The sequence below is a fragment of the Cuculus canorus genome, chromosome 3 (genome assembly GCF_017976375.1).
Source record: "Cuculus canorus isolate bCucCan1 chromosome 3, bCucCan1.pri, whole genome shotgun sequence".
NCBI lineage: Eukaryota > Metazoa > Chordata > Aves > Cuculiformes > Cuculidae > Cuculus > Cuculus canorus.
In genome coordinates, this window is record NC_071403.1 from 57,541,519 (window position 1) to 57,562,408 (window position 20,890).

Consider the following 20,890-nt stretch of genomic DNA (forward strand, 5'->3'; position numbering starts at 1 on the left):
GGACCAGCCGCGGCGACGCCCCCCCGGGCGCTCCGTGCGGTCTCGCCCCGCCGCGCAGCCACTCCTCCTCCTCGTCGCAGCGGTGCCTCTCGTTGAGCAGCGACACCCTGAGCGGTGCGGGGCGATGCCGCTCCCGGCTCAGCGACAGCCGCGCCGGTGCCTCCGCGGCTGCCGGCACCTGGGCAGCCCCGCGGCTTCACGGAGGAGCCGCAGAGAGGACCCGCCCTCCCCGCCGCCGCAGTCCCAGGGCCAGAAACAGGATGCTGCCGGGGTGGAGCCGCCGGCGGTTTTCCCCCTTCGATCAGCCCGCCCCCTTTCCACCCTCCGCCCGCCCTGGGAACAGCCTCTGCCGGTGCGGGGTGGGCGTGCGGGCGGGGACGGGGGCCACGGGATCATAGAATGGGTTGATGGGTTGGAAGCGGCCTTAAAGCCCACCCAGTTCCACCCCTCCGGCCACGGGCACGGACACCTTCCACTGGATCAGGCTGCCCAAGGCACCATCCAGTCTGGCTTCGAACACCTCCAGGGATGGGGCAGCCACAGCTTCCCTGGGCAACCTGTGCCAGTGCCTCACCGCAGTCATTGTGAAGAATTTCCTCCTAATGTCTCGTCTAAATCTTTCCCCTTACACTTTAAAGCCATTCCCTCTCACCCTATCACTACATGTCCTTGTAAAAAGTCCCTCTCCAGTTTTCCTGTAGCCCCTTCAGGCACTGGAAAATCGCTATAAGATCTCCTTGGAGCCTTCTCCAGGCAGAACCACTCCAACTCTCAGCCCACCAGTTCTTCCCAGGCTGGTTGCACCACCACTGTTCCCTGCAGGCCTCCCACCCAGCCCACGGCAGAACCAAAGGAAAGGAAGGGTGGGATTGTGCCCCCGAAGGCAGGCGGGCTCCCAGTTCCTCCCGAAGTCCTCAAGTGTCCAAAACACTCTCTTCAAAACATTTACGATAGTTTGAGCTCTGTGAACTACTTGAATTGCCGTGAATAAGAATGGGCAAACACGGCAAGAGCGCCATCAGCCAACCTGAGACCTAGAGCAGACCTGCACCTACACAACCTTCTGAAATACACAAGCCACTTAAAGGCAAGAGCAGTTCGGCTTGGTAATCACAGAATGACCCGTGATGGAAGGCACCAACAAGGATCACTGAGTCCAACTCCTACTTCTGCATCGAACAACCCCAAAATTAACACCACACATCTGAGTGCTTTGCCCAAACGCTTCCTCAATATCGTCAGGCGTGGCACCATGACTGCTTCCCTGGGAAGCTGTTCCTCTGGGTGAAGAAACTTTTCCTAACATCCAAGCTAAACCTCCCCGGCACATCTTCCTGCCATTCCCTCAGGTCCTAATAAAGAGCCTAGCCCAGAGATCCTTCTTCCTAGCCTGAAATCCTTCTGTGACTGAGGCACAGCACATTGTAAAACACTTAGCAGGTATTTTTTTTGGGTTTTTTTTTGAGAAAGGGAGCAGTCATTTCTAACTTTTAAAGTACCCTAAACAATAACAGAGGCTAGTGGTAGTAATAAAATGAGCATGTATTTCCTATGAATACAAGATTAATACCACCCAAAAACTTTGTCTAAGAAGTCATGGCATTTCTACAGATTTTATTTCAAAGTACTATTTTAATTAGAGCACCAGCATTTTATGAAAAGATGGGTAGGATGTATGCAATCCACAGGGATACAGATCTCCACATCTATGGTTTCACACCATCATAAAAAGGCATCATACAACGAGGATGCATCAACTGTGAACTTCTGCAATACTGATATACAGCAAACAAAGACAGGATGTGAAGGAGCAGAAGTACCAACAAAAGAACACCATGTGCTCTCCATATGCAGATGAAGAAAGTGAGTAAGTGTTCAGAAGAGAAAAACAAATAAGACAGTACATGGCATCACAGACCTAAGTGCATATAAAAGTACACCAGTACACAGAATTTTTGGATTTAGTTCTTGAACTCATTCTGTTCTGGTAACTGATAATTTTGTTATTTACCATAGATTGATTACAGTGAAAGTGATCATGTTCCAAAACTGTCGGTTGATGGGCAAAACCATCTCTGGAGCAAAAAACTACCTGGTCCTGAAGCACTGACTGGTGGAATGGGTTCTTTCCAGTGCCAGTTATCGTCAGTAGTACCTAACGGGGAAGAGGCAGTGACAGTCATTTCCAGGATGATATCCATCACTACCTACACACACAGTAGTTTACCTTCAACGCAAACTGAAAACTAAAAAGGAACTGCAAATTCACACAAGGGTCCACCAGCACCATCAGGCTGTGATGGGCAGAGCTGGAGAGGCTGTCACTACACCACGCAGAACTAACGAGCTCAAGAGCCTGCTGCAGGGTCAGAACTGCCTGGTCCTATCTCACCATTAGGAAGGATGCCTCACTGGCAATTTATTGTTACTAAGTGGCTTGGTTGGCAGTTTAGCTGCAAAACCATGCAATCACCCTTTTATACAGCTTCCCCAAAACATGTTGTGCAACATAAACTGAGATTTAACAGGAATGTACCACAATTCATCTCTTTAGCTGAACTTTAATACTAGAAAACTTGGGGGGCGGGGGGTGTCCAGTTCCTGACACTGCAGCTCACATCTTCTCAAATTCATTCTTTCTTCTGTTTGTGGATTAGCAGAAAAAAATAATCCACAACAACTGGGGTTTAGAACACAGATAATAAAGCACATCTGTCCTGTGCTAAAAAAGAACCTCCTGTAATATAATAACAGCCAAACATTAAGGATTTAACTTTGCTCCTACTCACAAATAGCTCTTAGTTGCAAAAAACTAGAAATGAGAACATCTCCTTGAAGCTAGTCAAAGTATTAGAGTATTTCTCTTCTATCAATTATCAGTTTAAGTCAGAATGAACAGTTGTCTAAACAGCAACACAAAAAAAGCTTTTAAGTCGCTTCTGCAAACCTTATCAGCAAATCTGCATATATGCATATCCCACTTTTCATTATATTTTTATATTTATGCAAATAAATAAATAAATAGCAGATTCACAAATAAATAAAAATTAGTTTAGGCACCTTGAAAATGAATTTATTTCACAGATCTCATTTATACATTAGCCATAAATTCTTTTAGTAGAAAGTATTTAAGTATGAAAGCAAATAAAAAAATCATTTAAAACATAGCTTTTTAATAAAATCCAACAAGCTTTAAACAGACTTTTCACATATTTTCATTAAGCTTTTCCCATAAGGCACATGTATAGACATCTCAAAGAACATATAACTTACCAAATCTTTACAATGTTTATAAAACTCTGTCTTTGGAAAAGCATACAATGAATAATATACAAACACAAGTGGCACACTGCAAATTTTAGGCAGAACTGTAAATGAAATCTTTATGCGTACTTCCCAGCTCTTAGTGGCTTGCCTCCATTGGGGAATAAACTGTTACTGAATGCAAGGCAGTTTTATGACTACTCTGCACAATGTATTTACATGTACTTTTTTTTGTTAAAGAAGCCTATGAGTTCCAAGGAAAACAAACTGTTCACCCAAGTTATTCTTAAAATTGTTTCTAGTAAAAATAATTTTAAAACCCCAAATGCAAAAAGCAAGGAAAATATTAAATTGTTACTGCATATTTCATGAGTGGAAAAGTACAGTTTTCCAAGCAAAATTCACAGAAAAATAAAAGTTGGCTTTTAAAGCATACAGTGGTTCTTGGTTTTCATTTACCCTAGACAGGACGAGAAGCATTTAATCACAGCATCCCTTTAAAAAGGAAGAAAAAAAAAAGTCAGTTAAGATAATTATGTTCTTCATCTTTATCAACCATTATGTATTTTAGACTAAAAATATAACAAACTAAAGAGAAAAATCAATAGTTCATCAAATGCAGGACCCTAACAGCCATTGATATGTTGAATACATCTACAGCACCAGCTAAAGCAAAGGCTCAAGCCAACTCCAAAGCTCAGGTCTGCCCATATTGTCCAAGTCTTCCACAGTGTTTACACTCAAGTACACGTTACAATGCAGACACGGTGTTAACAATTGCTCTGCAGCACACTTGGTGGCTTAGCAGACACAGGTCAAAGCCTCATTTTGCAAATGTTGGCAAGCAAGGGCAGGGCTGAGGAGATGCCAGGTCCAGACAACTGGCAAAGCACAGGTGCTTTGAGTCCAAGCCACATTTAAGTTAGACCCTCAGATTGTAGGGAAAAAAAAAAAAGGCCCAGCTGAAAGGTTTAAAGGGCACATACTAACACCACAGAATGAAGAACTTATACCATTTAACATGGTTTATATCAGAGTTTCTGTAAGAAAGGCAGCCTGTGCAAGAAATTTATGACAGAATCCCACATAAGCAAATAACTCAATAATCCCTAAAGAAATCGCGGTATTACTAAAAGCAGCCTGTGTAAAATTCAGTTCTTCGGCTCATAAAATCTAAGACAAATAAAACCGAAGAAATTAAGTGATGCATAGAACCTAATGTTTTTCTGACTAGAACGAGTACTGTTGTTAGGGAAGAAAAGACCAGCGACCAACTGAAAGACCATACTGCATTTTATGTGAAGCATTATATAAAAGTAGATTCTTCAGTTTGTGTACCTGCATGCTTTCACTATGTGTCTGGCTAGCTTTCATTCCATTTTTTGTACACACAAGAGTGAAAGGAGAAAAAGAAGTTTGTCATAATGAAAATTAACATCAAGCATTGCCTTTGCCCCTCCTAAAAATGGAGGAATTCAGAAATAGACTTAGCAGCGGAAATTATGCTTGCTTGATTGCTTTTAACTAACACCTCAGATCTGTAAGATATCTTTAGTGTAAGTACTGGATCAGAATTGCGTCAACACATTTTAAAACTCCTGGAGAATTTAAACAAAAACAAGTTTATTCTCTATGATGAAAACTAGAATGACAGAATTACTAAGCACTTCACTTGTAACTAAAAATTGTATGAACCATTTAGTTCAGCTATGTCAATTTCTAAAAATTAAAAGGACAGAGTTTGTCTTTTTCATATACTGACTTTAAAGACTTCTTCCACCTTCCTAGCATAAAGATAACTGATTAAGATGGAATTACACACTCACCTTGCATAAGGAATATATGACAGACTATACCTGAAAAGAAACACATGAAAAAAGTGTATTTGACAGTGTTCACATCTCTCCTAGAACCCTACTATTTCACCTCAGTTCAGCATTAATAAAAGCAACCTAACTTTAAACAGGATTAAATATTCAATTTAACGCTTACCCAAGAAAAAAAGCACACCGACAAGAACAAAATGTACTGCCAAGGATTTCCTGGTTTAGTTCTCCAGTGTGTGTGTGGTTTGTTGTTTTTTTTTTTTTTTTTTTTTAATATAGTTGATAACTTCTGTTGCACATGAACTTAAAAAAGCAGATTTACTATCATCAGATTCAAAAGGAAAGGAGATTTCTGGGAAAATTGTATTCTTCAAGATGATAGAGACAACTTTTCCCAGTTTAAAAGACAAATATACATCTAATCATGTTTTTCATATACTCCTAAATAAAGATATATGCTACAGTATGAATAACATGCCCATAACTGTGACACTCACACAGCTGATTTTATTACCCTCTGAAACTTGCTCCTTGCAAGCCACCAAGCTATGTTTTGTTCTCATGCCAAGCCTCATCAAGCTCTAGGATACTTAAGCATGAAGCTGTCGGCTGCAAACATGTAGAACATAGCTTGAGCCTGCAGCAGCCCTCCCTCTATCTAGTATCAAGCATTTATTTGCATGATGAGCATGATGCTCAACAGTCCCTATCCTGAACAAATGGTTACTTGTCCTCAGACCCAAGTTCAGTACAGATGCTGTGTACTCAGGGCAAGTTCAAACAAGAAATGTGGTCACCTTGGATCACCTAAGTAATTCGCCTGGGACAAGCAGACTAAGTATGTTCAGTTATATCTCCATGGACAAAACGGTAACTTCCAAAACTTCTGTCAGGATTGCAAACATTCACCGAGCTGCGCTCACACATTCCAAAGCCTAGCCGTTGAGCGCACCTAGATGGTCATCATAGTACCTGCTGCAATAAATTTACCCTCTCGCATCCACCCACTTTCCCCAGTGCCGCTCAATGTTCTTGGGACAGGACACATCCTATGAAAATACTATTTCGTTCCTTCCACTTCAAAAACTAAAATTTAGTTAGAACTCAAAACCAGAAAGAGATCATCAAAGCAAGGCATATGAATATACAGTTACTTTCACAACAGAGAAAAGGCATAAGATTCTTTTTGCATATATATTCCTTTCCTAATGCCACAAGTAAGTTCACATATTGCAGAATATACTTAAAATTACCATTTTTGCAAGATGATTGCATATAGATTTTGCTGAAGTTACACAACCTAGCTTAGAAAAAGATTGAGGCTAGCATTTTGGCACACTTACATTATGCAAAGTGTATATATAGGTTTACAATCATGCAGGTGTAGGGGCAGGAAGCATATATTAAAATTAATTTTAAGAATCTTACCAGGTCATTGCCAAGAACTGCAATATGCAGAATAACAGTGCCAAACCTTTTTTGTTCCACTAAGTAAAAGCAAATATTGCAAGTTAGTTCATTTTGCACCAGTCTATGCTGTAAACAATCACAACAGCCTGTTCAGTCAAAACTTTAGTTAACTGACTATGCCTAAATTTCCTTGTCTTAATTTGCTACTCCTTTCCACTCTAACAACATTCCATTCATTTTGTCTGTCACTCCATTGCCACCATGCTATGAAAATCTCTAGATCTGAAAACTGAATAGCAGCAATGCTAACACTTCCACTTTCAATCATGATACTGTACTTCTGCAAATATGGAAGTTCACTTCAGCCACATATTTACTGGTATGGACCATAATTACAGCCTTTTATTTTCTCCACTCAAGATGCTTGAAATTACTTGTTCTGCTCTCTCCCTTTGTCTTAATCAGTAAAATATTTTGTACCCGTGGTTCCTGAAGACCATTATGTATTCTCTGATATTCTCTGACATATGTACACATTACTAAGAGGGAAGTATATTTTTGTCTTGCTTTTTTTAATTCTTAGTTTGCAGACCAAACCTGAAGCTCTAGATTTTGTATTCTCATCTACATCACATGCAGGTGGAAGGGTGCATTTGCTTTGAGCAGACTCATCACCACCTAAACTCAACTGCAGTTGAAAACACAAATACCACACACAAGCTCATCTTTCCTCTACAACTAAGCCATATGTTAAAGCTGTAATACAGTTAATAAACTAACCAAGCTAGATTGCTCTTTAGTGGAACAATGTATTCTCACTTACCCAGAATACAGAACACAGAGTCAATACTAGGCAAAGCTGAGGAGAGATGAAAGGAGAGATAAAGAACAGATGAATACTCAAATGCACAACAAACCAAATACAGTAACTGTTTTCAGGTTTTTAATGTGTAATCAGCATTTTCAGAAGTGACTCACGATACAAGCAAGAACTAAAGGTCATCACACAGTTTCTATATGCTGAACTCCATGTAAAGTGATGTTTTCCAAAGAACAGTATGGTGTGCTCCATGGCCAAAAGGGCTAGGACAAGTTGTAGAAGAAAGAGGAGGCAGGAACTGACTTCAGAAACCAGGAGGAACATAACCAGGTCTGTGTAGCCTTAACTGATAGGTCTGTTAAGAGGTGGGCTTAGATGATAAAGCTTGCTTGAAAGCAACCAAGTAGTTTGGGAACTGCTATTCTATTATTTCAGTACATAGTATCATTTTGGATCTAGTATTCATGACATTAACATCTGACAAGAAAGGTATGTGCATCACCAATGGAACAATCCATTATTAAAAACTTCCATTCACAATTACAGTATTTGGCAAACACAGGCTCTGCTGCTTGTTTTTTCATTTTCTGACAGTAATGAAGAGCCCACTAGGCAGCAGCTTTACACAGTAAAAAAATCTCACATGAAGATTTATTCAAACTACTCACAAACCTCTGATGGAACATTACAACATATAGTTTACTATGCCAAATTAATCACACCATTTGCAGAAGTTCAACCATCACTTTGAACTTTTCCACTAAATCTCACCAGGCTCCCTCCATTTGTTAATGCACATAGCAGAAAACAGAACCCGGAATTCATTTTTACTGAAAAAAAACTGTTAGCATTTCACGGAAAAAACAAAAATAACATACTCTTGAAATTTTGAAGATTTCCAAACATATTTACGATTCCTGAGTCTCCTACAATTCTCGCTTTGTGTTAGGGTAGGCAAGAAAACAGTCAAATATATCAAAAGTTTCCTGAACTCCAGAAGTTTTCCAGTTGTTCTCTGTATTAACTGAAATCTTCCATCCTAACAATCTTAGCTTTCGCTCAATGTTCCTGTGCCCTAATAGATGAGATCTTTTATTCTGTCTTTTCCTAACCTTGTTGGTAGTTCTCTGCAAAGTTAGGTAGCTAGGTCTGTGATGTTTTTTTCTACTCTTATCCTTCCATTTCCTCAACATGTCTTGCTTCCACACCTTCAAAGCAAGTCATTTTCTTTGTCACAAGCACAGTGGATGGCAGAGCAAATAATTGCTGTGCTGGTTGTTTTAGAGTCTGGATTGATCAGAAAAAGCCCACATCTGCAAAGTGTTGGAGAATTCACGCTCAAACAACACAAGCTCTAGAGAACTGGAAGTATACTTTGACATTTTTACTGCAGACCTATGAAACATAACTTCTCTAGAATTTGTAACATGGTATGATTTAGAAGACATGGCAAAAAGTCACCTCTTGAACAAACCTCAGAGTTCAAGCCAGGATCAAGTCGCTTCTCCAAAAGAGATGGGCAAACATGAGCTTCTCAAACAAGATTATAACTTTTTTTTCATGTGTATATGAGAGAAAGAATATACAATCCATATGATAGGCATCCAGAAAGAATCTACTAAGGGCTTCTTATCCACATTGACAGTAATCAACTAGAAAAAAAAGCTATATAATAGAACAGGACAGCCAACTACATTTGAAAAAAAAAGTTGAAACAAATCAGAAGAGACAACAAGACAGCAAACAGTACAAAGCAGAAGCAGCAAGGGCAGAAACTTGCCTTTATTATCAAATTTTGGGATAGGAATTCTGAGATTGGGGGTGGGGCCATTTTTTCCATCCTGGAAAAAGAAATTATACTCATGGAGGTAAAAGAGCTAAGGAGCTCACAATGGAGAACTGTGAAACTGAACAAGTGGCTCCCCAGACTTCGGAGAGAGAAATTAATTTTCTCTGTTGCTTTGAAAGTGCTGAACCACTAAACTACATAAACAGAGCCACAGCCAACAAACAACTGTGAAGCTAGACTTCATGATCACAGTAGCTGGAAAGTTTCTTTAGCCTTGTTCTTGAAGAAGTTGTTGTAGAAAATAGATCAATCAACATAATATTAGCATTTACTAAAAAATATTTCTAAAGATAATTTTACTCCAAACGACTAATTTAAAAAAAAAAATCTTAAGCAAAAAAACCACAGGCTCGTAGAAAGTAGTTAGATAATCCTTACAACACAGTGAGTACATCAGCTTGATCATCCTTACTCAGTACAAAGAAGAGGTAGACTGAGAAATAACTTCCCTTTAGCATAGCCTCAAATTTAGCTCTGAGGCTAAATGAAAGTGTTTTAGCAGAAGGAAGTAACAATAGTATACTTACCAACATCACAACTGTAGCTAATAATCTTTTTGGCTCAAACATTGCTTTGAGTTGCTTCAGGGGCCCCATCAGGAAACATGTACTAATAGGAGGGGAAAAAAACAAAACAAGTGGTAAATCACTTTAAAATAAATCTTTGTAAAAGACAATAGATAATCAAGCCGTTTTCCAACACTTAGATGAGAACAAAGGCTTTAAAAAAAGGATTCACGGTGTTTACCCACAGAGACCCACTCAAATGAAAGGTGAAATACTCCATGAATTTAGACCTGGAAACAGCTTATATACAGAGTCACCCTTGGTCATGAAATTCTTTCTGAAACATTACCACTCATAGCAGAGGGTTGTTAAGTTGAAGTCTACTGAAGTCCATGTTAAGGTTCTTATAAGAAATGACTTACCAAAAGAATGCAAAGAATACAAAGATCAAACTTCCATTAAAAAAAATCTGTTTAACAATAAACTTCTTACCCAGGTAGTGTGCAACATTACAGGGTAGCTCTAACTCTCTGCCCAAAATTAACAAGCAAAAAAAGGAGGAAAAAGTTCAACAGGTTGTATGAAATCCTCCTGCTCTCTTCTACTCTGTAGCTAACTTGAAAGGAGAATGAAAAGCATTGGAAATGCTACGCTATACCTGTGTTCAAATATTGTGAGAGGAGTCACTTGAATTTCATTCAAGCCCTTCTGCTTCACAGAAATTACAAACATTCAGTGCTTGTAACCTTGTGGTGGTCTGAATACTTTACTACAGAGCAAGAAACCTAGCTTAGCTCCTTTTCTAATTAATATTTATTTACATGAAATGAAACAACTAGTAGGAGGGAAGAGTTTAGTGGAGTTCCCTCCTGAAACCAGTCATAAACCTGGTGAAGAACACATCTAAGACAGAAGAAACAGGTGAATTAACATCCCAAGCAGTAAACTGAATCCCCTGCCAGCAACTCTGTGTATATATCTGCCTTCTCTTCACAGTTTTTTTTTCTCTTAAGTTGCATAGACAGACCTTTAAAGTCCAAATTAAACAGCCAAAAATGTTTTCCAAATTCAATAGATAATTCAATGGAAAAATGTGTTTTAAATTCACTGCAATCCAAACTTACTTTTTCCTCACTATTTTTATTCTGGGCTGCAAAGCCATAAAATTAGGGAGCAGAAAGGCTGGAAAAAGATTCTGGAAGTATTCAACTTACACAGCATATTTCTTATACACAATACATTTTGTAGGACAAATTTATCATCCCAGAGGATAATCAAATAAGCATTATTGTTTTCCTGTTTGTGGATAGGAAATTATAGTAAAACCAGGCTAGACCAGAATATTTAAAGTGTGAACGGCATACAGTTTAAATTGACTAGGAAAAAAACCTGAAAAATCTCTTTACCAATTTCGGACTTTACTGTTATTTCCTGTTGTTCGTAGAACACAGCTGCCTGTTTATATCTAAAAGGACTACTGACAGGGAAGGGGCCTTCTTTTTATTTCTAATTTTAGTTGGAGTCAAGACTAACGGTTTTCAGCATTCTCCTCAAAGAAATACCAGTCTGTAAAAGCTTTCCTATTAGTTCGCTGACAATTAGACTTGATTAGTATCAAGTTTCTAAAATATTAATATAATTTGAAGCAGTGAAAACCACACAAAATATACTAGATAAACAAACAAACAAAACCCCAACAAACAATAAAGAAAAAGGTAACGGAAAGAAAGGGAAATACTCCATTTTGCCTTCCTTCAATATTAACTTTTCGTTGTTTTAGTAGGAGATGGAATATACACATGAAACACTCAATTCCAGTATAAACATCTCTGTCCCCTAAAAAATTTGTTGAGGAAGAACAGTACACCAGCACATTTTGCACATTAGTGGTGCATTGCCCGAGTTTTAACAGATTAACAATGCCTTGACTCAAGCCTTAAGTGACTTAACTAAAACCATAGAGCCCAAGAAAGTCAAGAGTAGACTCCATGAGTAATAAGTCTCACGGCCATGCTTCAACTATGCTAAGATAGTAAGGAAAAGAAATAGAAACTGAAAATACTTCATTGACATTAAGTTGTTTCTTACAACTCCTTCAAACAGTGAAAGAAGAGTTTTATATCCTAGGAAGTCCCTTCTGCAAATCTTTTAAGGCTAACTGCTACAGGGAACACTGCAAAGAAACAAGCAGAGTTTAAAATACACTGTGAACAATTTTTAGATTCTGCTGGCTTGAAATTTTGAATTTGAATTTGAAATTCAATGAGGATTTCACGACTCTTTCCTTTTTCAAAAGGTTTTCCGAGAAACAGGATGATCTCTCTGTTAAAAACAAAAGCTCCTTCCAGTAACAAAGCATCCACACAGTGGGCAGAGTTTGCCCCTGAAACTGAGGTACCTCATGCTTCAGATAGCAGTTGTGATGCGTCACAAAATAATCACATAAAATATTACAATGGGGCAATAACAAGTGAATACCTACTGTTCGCTGATTGCAAATCGCAAAATTGTTAAGGCAAACAAAATGTTACTAGCATTTCAATATGAAAACAACATTGTTCATACATTACATAGTCAGCACTTGAGAGTAAAAGCAATTGGAAATATAGATAAAAAATAGTACTTTTCTAATAACGATAATTAAGAAATTGTACCTGGCTAATGCAGCAATATTTCCCAGGGTGTAAAACACTGCAAAAAGCTTGATCCCCTTCGGAAGCCATAGCAATGCTGTTCCCTATAAAAGATAGGTTATTTGTATGTTTTTTTTTAATTGGTTAATTGAATTTATTTACATTATATAGTCCATAAATATGTTTCCAGATGAAGAATGTCATTCTAACACATACTGTCAGAGTATACTGTTCTCAGATTTGTAGTAGTCAATATTCAGCATACTTCTATTGCCACCTACTGGCAATAATGTATTCATTTACTAAGTTTCACAACTTTTACAACTAGGCATTGCTTATTTATACTGTTTATAACATTTATTCATACTGTTTATATTCTATTTATGGCACTTCCAGTTTTGTTACTGTTCCCCACTATACATCATACACCTCTGCACACAAAGGAAAATGTCATAAAGATATCCAACTTTCTCCTCCAAACAACCATCAGGACTCACAGTCTAGATGCGCACTGAGGCTGATGGAAATACCTTAGAACTTTTACTTCCAGACATCTCTAGCTTCCACTAAACAGAAAAACCCCTCAAATCCTTCTGCTGATCACAGTCCCTATCATGTTCAGGGAAAAAAAGATTCTAATCTAAAAGGACTTTTTTTTTTTTTCTCCAGTTTGTTTGGGTTTTAATTTTTTTAAGCTGTGATGTGGACACTACATCCTGCTGAGCAAAAAAAACCACTACTATATTCTATACAATTCCAATTTCAGTGGGAGTCTGTGGTGTCGGTTTGCAGAAAGCACAGGACAAGCAGCCATGGAACACCGCAGGAGAAGAGTGTAATTATACTCTACAAGAAAAGCCTACAGACACTTTGCAAAGACTAGAATACCCAATTTTGGCCAGCCAAGCACATAATAAATATACCAAAAGGTTCTTAATCTGAGAAAGAAGGTGGAGATGCCAGCTCTCAGATTCACGTGGCAAAGCTTAGGTAGGGAGCTGCCTCCAAACAATACAAGATACAAGATCCACAAACACATCAGATTTTTTTTTTTAACTCTTATCTATCAAACTCAAGGAAACATTAGGAAATTAGGATCCTAAAGCCTTTTATCTGTTGTTTTATAGTTTCACACCACATGATATAGAATAGGCACAAGGATTAAACACTAAAAAAAAAAATCAGCAAAAAAAGCGATGTTAACCTATCAAGAAATAGGTATGCAGTAACATTTGTGATTATATTGGCTAAATATTACTTGCAAAAAAAAATATGCAACCCTAGAAAAAGGGATATTCCAATCCAATCTTGAGCTCCCTCCCTAGAACTTACGCCTTCTATAACATAAGCATCTGGCCAGAATTTGTGTCCCTGTACTTGGCATAGATACCAATATCCAATTCCTTTATTGAACTGACTACCACTTAAATAAGACCTCTCATAGGTAAGACCAACAATTGTTCTGATTTACCTCTGGGTCTCAGGGAATCTAACAAACAGCAAGTTTTGGTAAAGAATCATATGCTTCCACCCGCAGGAGAATCCCGCAAGCTGTTCTCTCTAAATTAGTCCCTCAAACAACCAACAGGTTGCCTCCCAACAGCTTCTTGTTTCTATCGTTACATTAAGTCTCCTTGGTTTAAAACTCTTCATGGTAAATGAAAGAGCAGCAGTCCATTTAAAAGGCGAAACTAACGCACACAGGACAAGCTTCTGCATCATACTACCAGAAGGCACTGTAAATCAAGCCAATCTGCCTGATGTGTCCACAAAAACTGCAAATGCAATCCCCATAGATTATCCATAGGCTGCGGACTCCCTTACATTGAAAGGCATGCTCTGTGAAGAACCTACATCCTACCTCACAATGAAAAAAAAAAAAAAGAAAAAAGAAAGAAAACCCACAAAAACCTAGCAATCTGGATACCTCCCCAATATTATTTTGTTATTTCACTTGCTTCTGAGACTTTCCATGCAGGTGAAAAACTGTTTTGTAATGCAAGTTTCCCATATCAGATTTTGATAGACACAATCAATTAATGGTTCTCAACTCTTAACTGCAGGCTTGAGCCTCCTGCCAACATCTCAAGTTAAAGAATGAACAAATTATTTGTTAGCCACAAGATCAATAGGAGTGCAGCAGGTTTTTCAAGTGTCAGTGTGCTACCACAGTCATCACCTACTGATTTGCGAGTGCAACATGTTACACCTGTAGTTTCTTTAGCCTTTAAAAACCTTTCAAGCTTCCCTCTCCTTTTCCTTTTTTATTGGGGAGATTAAAAATGAGTACACATTGAATTTCCTAGCACACCACTGACAAATCTAAATAAAAAATATAGCATATTTTATCAGTGTTCAAACCTTTTAGTAAGAAATTTTATTACACTACAATAAAAATGCTCTTTGCTGTGAATGGCAGAAAGACAGTGAAAATCATAATTTACATAACAGTCCCTACATACTAATTATACATTGATTGTCAAGTTAAATTCATGGATATAAAATTTAGGATACAAGATAAAGCAAAGAGAGTCACTTTACTTACAAGAATAGAACACACAATGCCAGCAACAAAGCATATCCCAAACCATTTGACTCGAGTACCAAAGCTGAGTGTTGAGGCATCAAGGACCTTAACAGGAATGGGGGGGAGAGAAGAAACAATATTAAAACCACAGTTAGGAACAATCAAAAGACAAAACCTGTGAAGGTATATCCCAAAACTCAAGCAACACTGCTCCACTTTCAAACAGACTTTCTCTTCACAATGGGAATTCAATATTCTCACAACTGTACCAACACAGATGAATGTACCTGCTAGCTATTTGCAGGTGAGCGTATCTATTTGTGCAGCACTGTACATTCCTATAGGCATTACTACCTTCTCCTGTTAGTAGACAGAAGTAACTGCAATCATGATGATTCCACTTCAATTACTGTTCCTTACAGGGTGAAGGTGTAGGCAGATTAACACAGTTTATCTCGCCAGACAGCTAACTTGCTGAAAAGGGTAATTTTAGCTCCTGCTTCTTCAGTGTTAATACAGAACCTGTAAGACTCTTTAATGAGCTGAGCTAGCTAATGTAACTCACAAAGCAGGAAAAGAACTAGTGTTCTTTCTATTCTGATGACTATGTCCTGTCCTTTTCAATCAAGTATTATTAATCAAATACCCACGTTAAGGCTTCCCCAACAAGACTGATATTTCTCCTACTCTTTTGAGAAGTTTCTCTTTCAGGTAGTGATTAAATGAATGAATGAAATGTGGTTACTGCTTAGAATGATTTCACAACTGTACAAATGAAGAATCCACACTTAGTATAGTAAGAAAGGGCCACATAGAAGTACACATTTATGTGTTGTGATCAATCAGCATCTGAACGTATGTCCAAATGCAATAGCTTGGAATACTTTCTACTTATAAAAAAAATGCTAACCTTATTTAATCAAACTGAATACTTCTAATATCTACTTAAGGAGGCAGTCCAGAACACTAAAAATAATCTTTTCAATTGCGTACTGTTTGAGCAGATACAGAGCTGGGATACAATATTGTTCTGAATTTTCTTTCCCTTTTTCCGCATTCAGCAGATAAGACAGAAATTCCCAAATGTCAAAGATGTATCTTACCTTGTGAGGTCCAACTCTTTGTCCTTAAGTATGCATTAAAGAAACGGACAAAAAACAGTAACTGGAAGTTGGTTTAGTATTTCAAATCATATTTGACAATCATACTCCTGAATGCCTATACATGTCTGACGTACAGACAAGACCTAAGTGAGGATATCAATTTGAATCACGCTTTTAGTTACACCTATTCACACAACTAATCACATGTACACACACACACAAAAGTAAAAATCCTTTCCATGCCTGCTCAGAAATGAAGTGAGGATGGGCCACTACTATCAACACACACATTTCAGATTGCTGAGAAAACAGGGAAAGCATGAAGGTAAATAGTTTCTTCAGGTATACCAGGCACCTTGCTGACACTTACTGCTATTCTACTTCTAGTCTTAATATTTGATGGTATACCTGAAATACCTACCAGGAAATCTCATTTTTCATATGAATTTGAAAATAGCTTTATCTTCATGTAAATACCTAACAGTTATTGGGTGGAAAAAAATACTAACACCATAAATAACTGGACAACACAAAGGCTCAGAACAAAAAATGCCACAAGATTTTAAATATGACTCGAAAACTAGAGTAATGCATTTTATGGAATTAATTCTTAAAAATGTAAGATTGACAATACATGCACATGAACTTCAGGAAGATAAGCTGTGACATGAAGGCTGCCAAAGCACTACAACGTAGCATTCTGCGAAATAATGAAAATAAATAAATGAATTGGCATTAAACCGAAGGCTAATCCTCCAACCACTCCTGATGCCATGACCATTTATGTTATCAAGCTGAACCTAGTCAATGCAATGTTTCAATTCTTGAAACTGGAGATCTAGTAACGCACTTCCTTAATCCCCGATACCTAATACTTTTCAACTTTCACAAAAGGAATTGAACTGGTTACTTTTCAGAGATGTCTGTTTCAGCCCTGTAGTGAAGCATCTTGCTGCAGAAGTTGAGTAAGGGGTACATAGTTCAACTACTTAAAACACGCTTGAACTTGTCCTAAAATGCCAAGCTACAATCTGTAAAAGCTGAGGACCTGACACAGTGTATTCTGGTGTACATTCTGCAGAAGCAGTAATTTCTAGAAGACAGGCTGCGAGACACCCTGAAGTAACAGCTTAGTTTCTTAGACTTACACGCAGAGACTGAACTGCAGGCCTAAGAAAAAGTTAGTAAGTCTAAGCTGCCTGTGCTACAAAAGTAGGAAACAACATAAGGGTGATAAGCAATTCTTTTGTTGTCTGACATAAGATGTACAGCTAATCCTAGATATCAGATCAAAAGATCTGGCATTATGTTCTACAGTATCTGCATCAGCAGAAGCTCTTACTTAAGAGACTGAAAAAAATGCCATGCAAATTCCACATCTGTGAAAAGATTCAAATGAAGAACTGTGCAGTAGTGGCAGCAAGGGAGCTCCTGTAAAACATACCTTTCTTGCTATACTGCTTATCAGCTTGCTTCTAAGTAATAAGAAACAGAAATCAACAAATAGAAACCTTAGTTTTCTATAGTTAAGCTTTAACTCCAAACTCCTGGGTAGGAAGCAAAGATTTTTATTCACCATACATTCAAAGAAAATATTACATCAAAGAAATAACCAAGACACCCAGAAATCAAGAGGAAACCTCAACTGAAACTGAAATCTAGAAGACAGACCTCTTGGAACATATGGAAGTGGAAACTGGAATCTGGAAGGCAGACTTCTTGAAACACATGCAACAGTCTCACAATAGTCTAACAGTCTAAGTTGCAAGCGACAAATAGTTGCTTTACTGAACAGCTTGCTATGGACACTCAAATCGTATGAATGATAATCTGCAAGGCTGTCTTTGCTCAAAAATATTTCTTGTGTTTTTGAACATCTTACACCCCTCTCACATTAATTATCTTATAAAAGTTTTCAATAGGGGCAAACAAAAATTAGAAGCACTTTCTCTTACAGGTTTTAAGAAAGATTCTAGAAGTTAACGATTACATCTCTTCTTAATAGTAAATTCAAGAACATGTAAGTAACAGAAAATTCAATTTCAAAGAAACATTGAGCACACTTGCAGAACTGAGTTCCTAAGCATTTAAAAAAATCTTCATAAAGATATATCTTTATCTTTCCCTTACAGGCTTTTTTATATGTATTTCTATCAAGACTTAAAAGAAATTCAATACCTAGAGTCTACTCCTCCTTGCTAAAATCTGCTTTAAGCAGTTGTCAACTGACAATGGTCATGAAACTACAGCCAGAAACCAAGCCAATGTGTCAAATGGACAGATTCTACATTAGTTTTGGTGATGATAAAATTAAGCAGCATAATACTGCTCTGATATCATTACACTGGTAAATCTGCAGTTTATTACTGATTTTTTTGTAATAAATTCCTTTAATTCCTTTTTTTAATATTTAGATTAAATGACCTAATTGCAGCAAGAGTTTAGAAAGTATAGAAAAAGGCTTTATTGAATCATCGTACAATTGTGTCGCTATATACTTTTTTCTATTTAACAGGAATTACTGCTGACTTCATGCTAACAGCTCTGAAAAAAACCCAAGGAGGAACAGAATATGGAGACATCTATGAACGTAAACCATATGATGGCTATTACAAAACTATCAGCTATTCTAAAGAGAGGGCCATTGTTTTGAACCCAACACATGACTTGCTTCCAGAAATATAAAACAGTTGAAGATTTTACACACAAAATATAGAACCTTACATTTTCTATTCCCCACAACCTCACCTCTTAAAAAGTGTCCTTTTTCTGTATGGATGCATACACTTTTTGCTCTATTATACACACTTTAAAAAAAGTCAACACCATCCATCTGTAAAGCCAGAGCTTTAGTGAATGTCACATGAATTTCCTCACTAAGAAGAGGCTTGATTTCCAGTGTTCTAGAAATACATTGGTACTTTGAGAGAAACCTACAACAGAGAAGTCACCTAACCTAAACATCTGAGGTGGTGAGTATTTATTTACTTTAAAGAAGACCTTTCTGGTTCATCTTATCAGCATGAATCCCCTTTGCAATATGTTTTCTTCTTACATGCACTGGATAAGCTTTAAATATGGGCAGATTTTTCATATTTAAAGCCTTCTCCAGCTACAGCATTATTACATGTAACAGCAAATCATACATACCTGAGTTACTGACATCTAACAAAGAGCATATTTTTAGCTTGGTCCTCTCCTCAGGATATACACCTCAAATATAAAATTATTAAATACTTTGGCATTTACCTATTGACTGCTGCCTTAAAACAATCATCACAACATCCAGTAAAAGAGAACTGTATGTCACTATCATGTATCTCATGTAACAGGGACCTGGGGATGGCAGATTAATTAATTGTGTTGGAAATGAACTGAGATTAACAGAAATTTAAGTATTTCTTTGATAATCTGTAAAATCAGAAGGTGAAACATTCCTCCCTAATTGCTGGCAGACAGCTCTGGTGTGAAAGGTCACAGATGCTACACCACTCCCAGACTGGACACAGTTTAGCTGCTTTACTGTTGCAAAGAGACCAAGCTCACAAACCTTGTAGGCTAGCAGGAACTCAGTGCAAAGACAAGTGAAGCATATGAGCATGCTGCTGGAACTAGTATTATGCCACAGACACTAACTATACTGAGACTGTGCTGGTTCAGCAAGGTTTATTAGCTGTAGCTCAGATCCAGGCTGCTCTACATTCCAGCATCCTCCACTAAGCTCCAGCACCTTGCAGCACACAGTATCAAGACATTCCATGTGACCTGCAGTCACACCAATTGAAAAGGAGCTGATAGTACAAATGGTTCTTTAGAAGCAGGCTAAGTTCTGCCTCAGCCTAGCAGTGAAGCCTCGGTAATGCTTGGTATTGAAGCCCAGTAAAAAAAAAACAAACCAAAACACAAATAAACCCAAAACTGCCAATAAGGAAGATAGTGGGAAATAATAGAAAAATTAAATTGTGTTTGAGAACTATAGGGCAGAAGAAGGACCGTCAGCACAATATGCATAAAACTCTCTGTCTAGAGAAAGTACGTCAGAGCTCTTGCAAATGGAGAAATGGACAAGCAATTTAAAAATAAAAACTACTGTTTAACCGATTACGTACTAAGGCCATGCAGGAGAAATACACACACAAGATAAGGAGACCCTCTTATCTCGAGGCAGGACACGGAAAATAAAACTAAAGGACCCCAAACCACCAACACAACAAAGAGCTTCGCCGCACACAGAAAATTTGCCAAAACTCTTACTCCCAGGGAGGCTCCCTGGTGCCCACAAACCTCGCCCTTCGGCGTCCGTCCGCACACCCCGTCCCTGTGCAGGCCCCTGGGAGGGGGACGCGCGGGGAATGGGCGCGGGCTAGGGAGGCCTCAGCGACCCCGCACCGCGGATGGGGGAGGTGGGGGGGAGGTGCGGGGGGAAGGGGTGCGGGGGGAAGGTGTGAGGGGAGAAGGTGCGGGGGGGGGAAGCCGCCACTAGGGCGCCGGTGCGGGCAGCGGGAAGCACGCCAGACCCCCCCCCCGGCAGTACCTGCGCCGTAATCCCCTGCTCCTCCTCATCCTGCCCGTTCAGCACCCGCCGCAGCTTCTCCATGCTCTCTCTGAGGCAGGGCCGCGGGCCCAACCGGAAGTGACGCGCCTCTGCCGGCCCCGCCCACCCGTGGGGCGGGGGCGGGCGCGAGGCGGGGAGGTTTGTTGCGCGGTTTACCCTGGCGGGGGGGGGTCTGAGCGGAGACTTGATAGCGGGCTCCAGGACCTAAAGGGCCTACAGGAATGCTGGGGAGGGACTGTTCACAAGGGCTTGTAGTGGTAGGACTGGGGGAACGGGTATAAACTGGAGAGGGGCAGATTTAGACTAGACATAAGGAGGAATTTCTTCACTATGAGAGTGGCGCAGTCTGCCCAGGGAAGCTGTGGATTCCCCATCCCTGGAGATGTTCAAGGCCAGG

At 39.0% G+C, this 20,890-nt stretch overlaps 1 protein-coding gene across 2 annotated transcripts; it reads right to left on the reverse strand.

Moving 5' to 3' along the window:
* Window positions 1-1,588: 1,588 nt before the first annotated feature.
* On the reverse strand, window positions 1,589-20,616 carry SFT2D1 (SFT2 domain containing 1). Of its 2 annotated transcripts, XM_009557724.2 has the most exons (9): window positions 20,473-20,614; window positions 14,854-14,940; window positions 12,330-12,412; window positions 9,697-9,778; window positions 7,324-7,359; window positions 6,519-6,577; window positions 5,091-5,120; window positions 3,724-3,759; window positions 1,589-2,155 (listed from the first exon to the last, which is right to left on the reverse strand). In XM_009557724.2, exons 1-9 carry the CDS (start codon window positions 20,533-20,535, stop codon window positions 2,146-2,148), a joined length of 486 nt encoding a protein of 161 aa, XP_009556019.2. In that variant the 5' UTR covers window positions 20,536-20,614; the 3' UTR covers window positions 1,589-2,145. The 2 variants fall into 2 exon arrangements, with proteins under 2 accessions (XP_009556019.2, XP_053917291.1); XM_054061316.1 differs by lacking the exons at window positions 1,589-2,155; window positions 3,724-3,759; window positions 5,091-5,120; window positions 6,519-6,577; window positions 7,324-7,359 and adding an exon at window positions 8,578-9,161 and having other exon boundaries at window positions 20,473-20,616.
* Window positions 20,617-20,890: the final 274 nt, after the last annotated feature.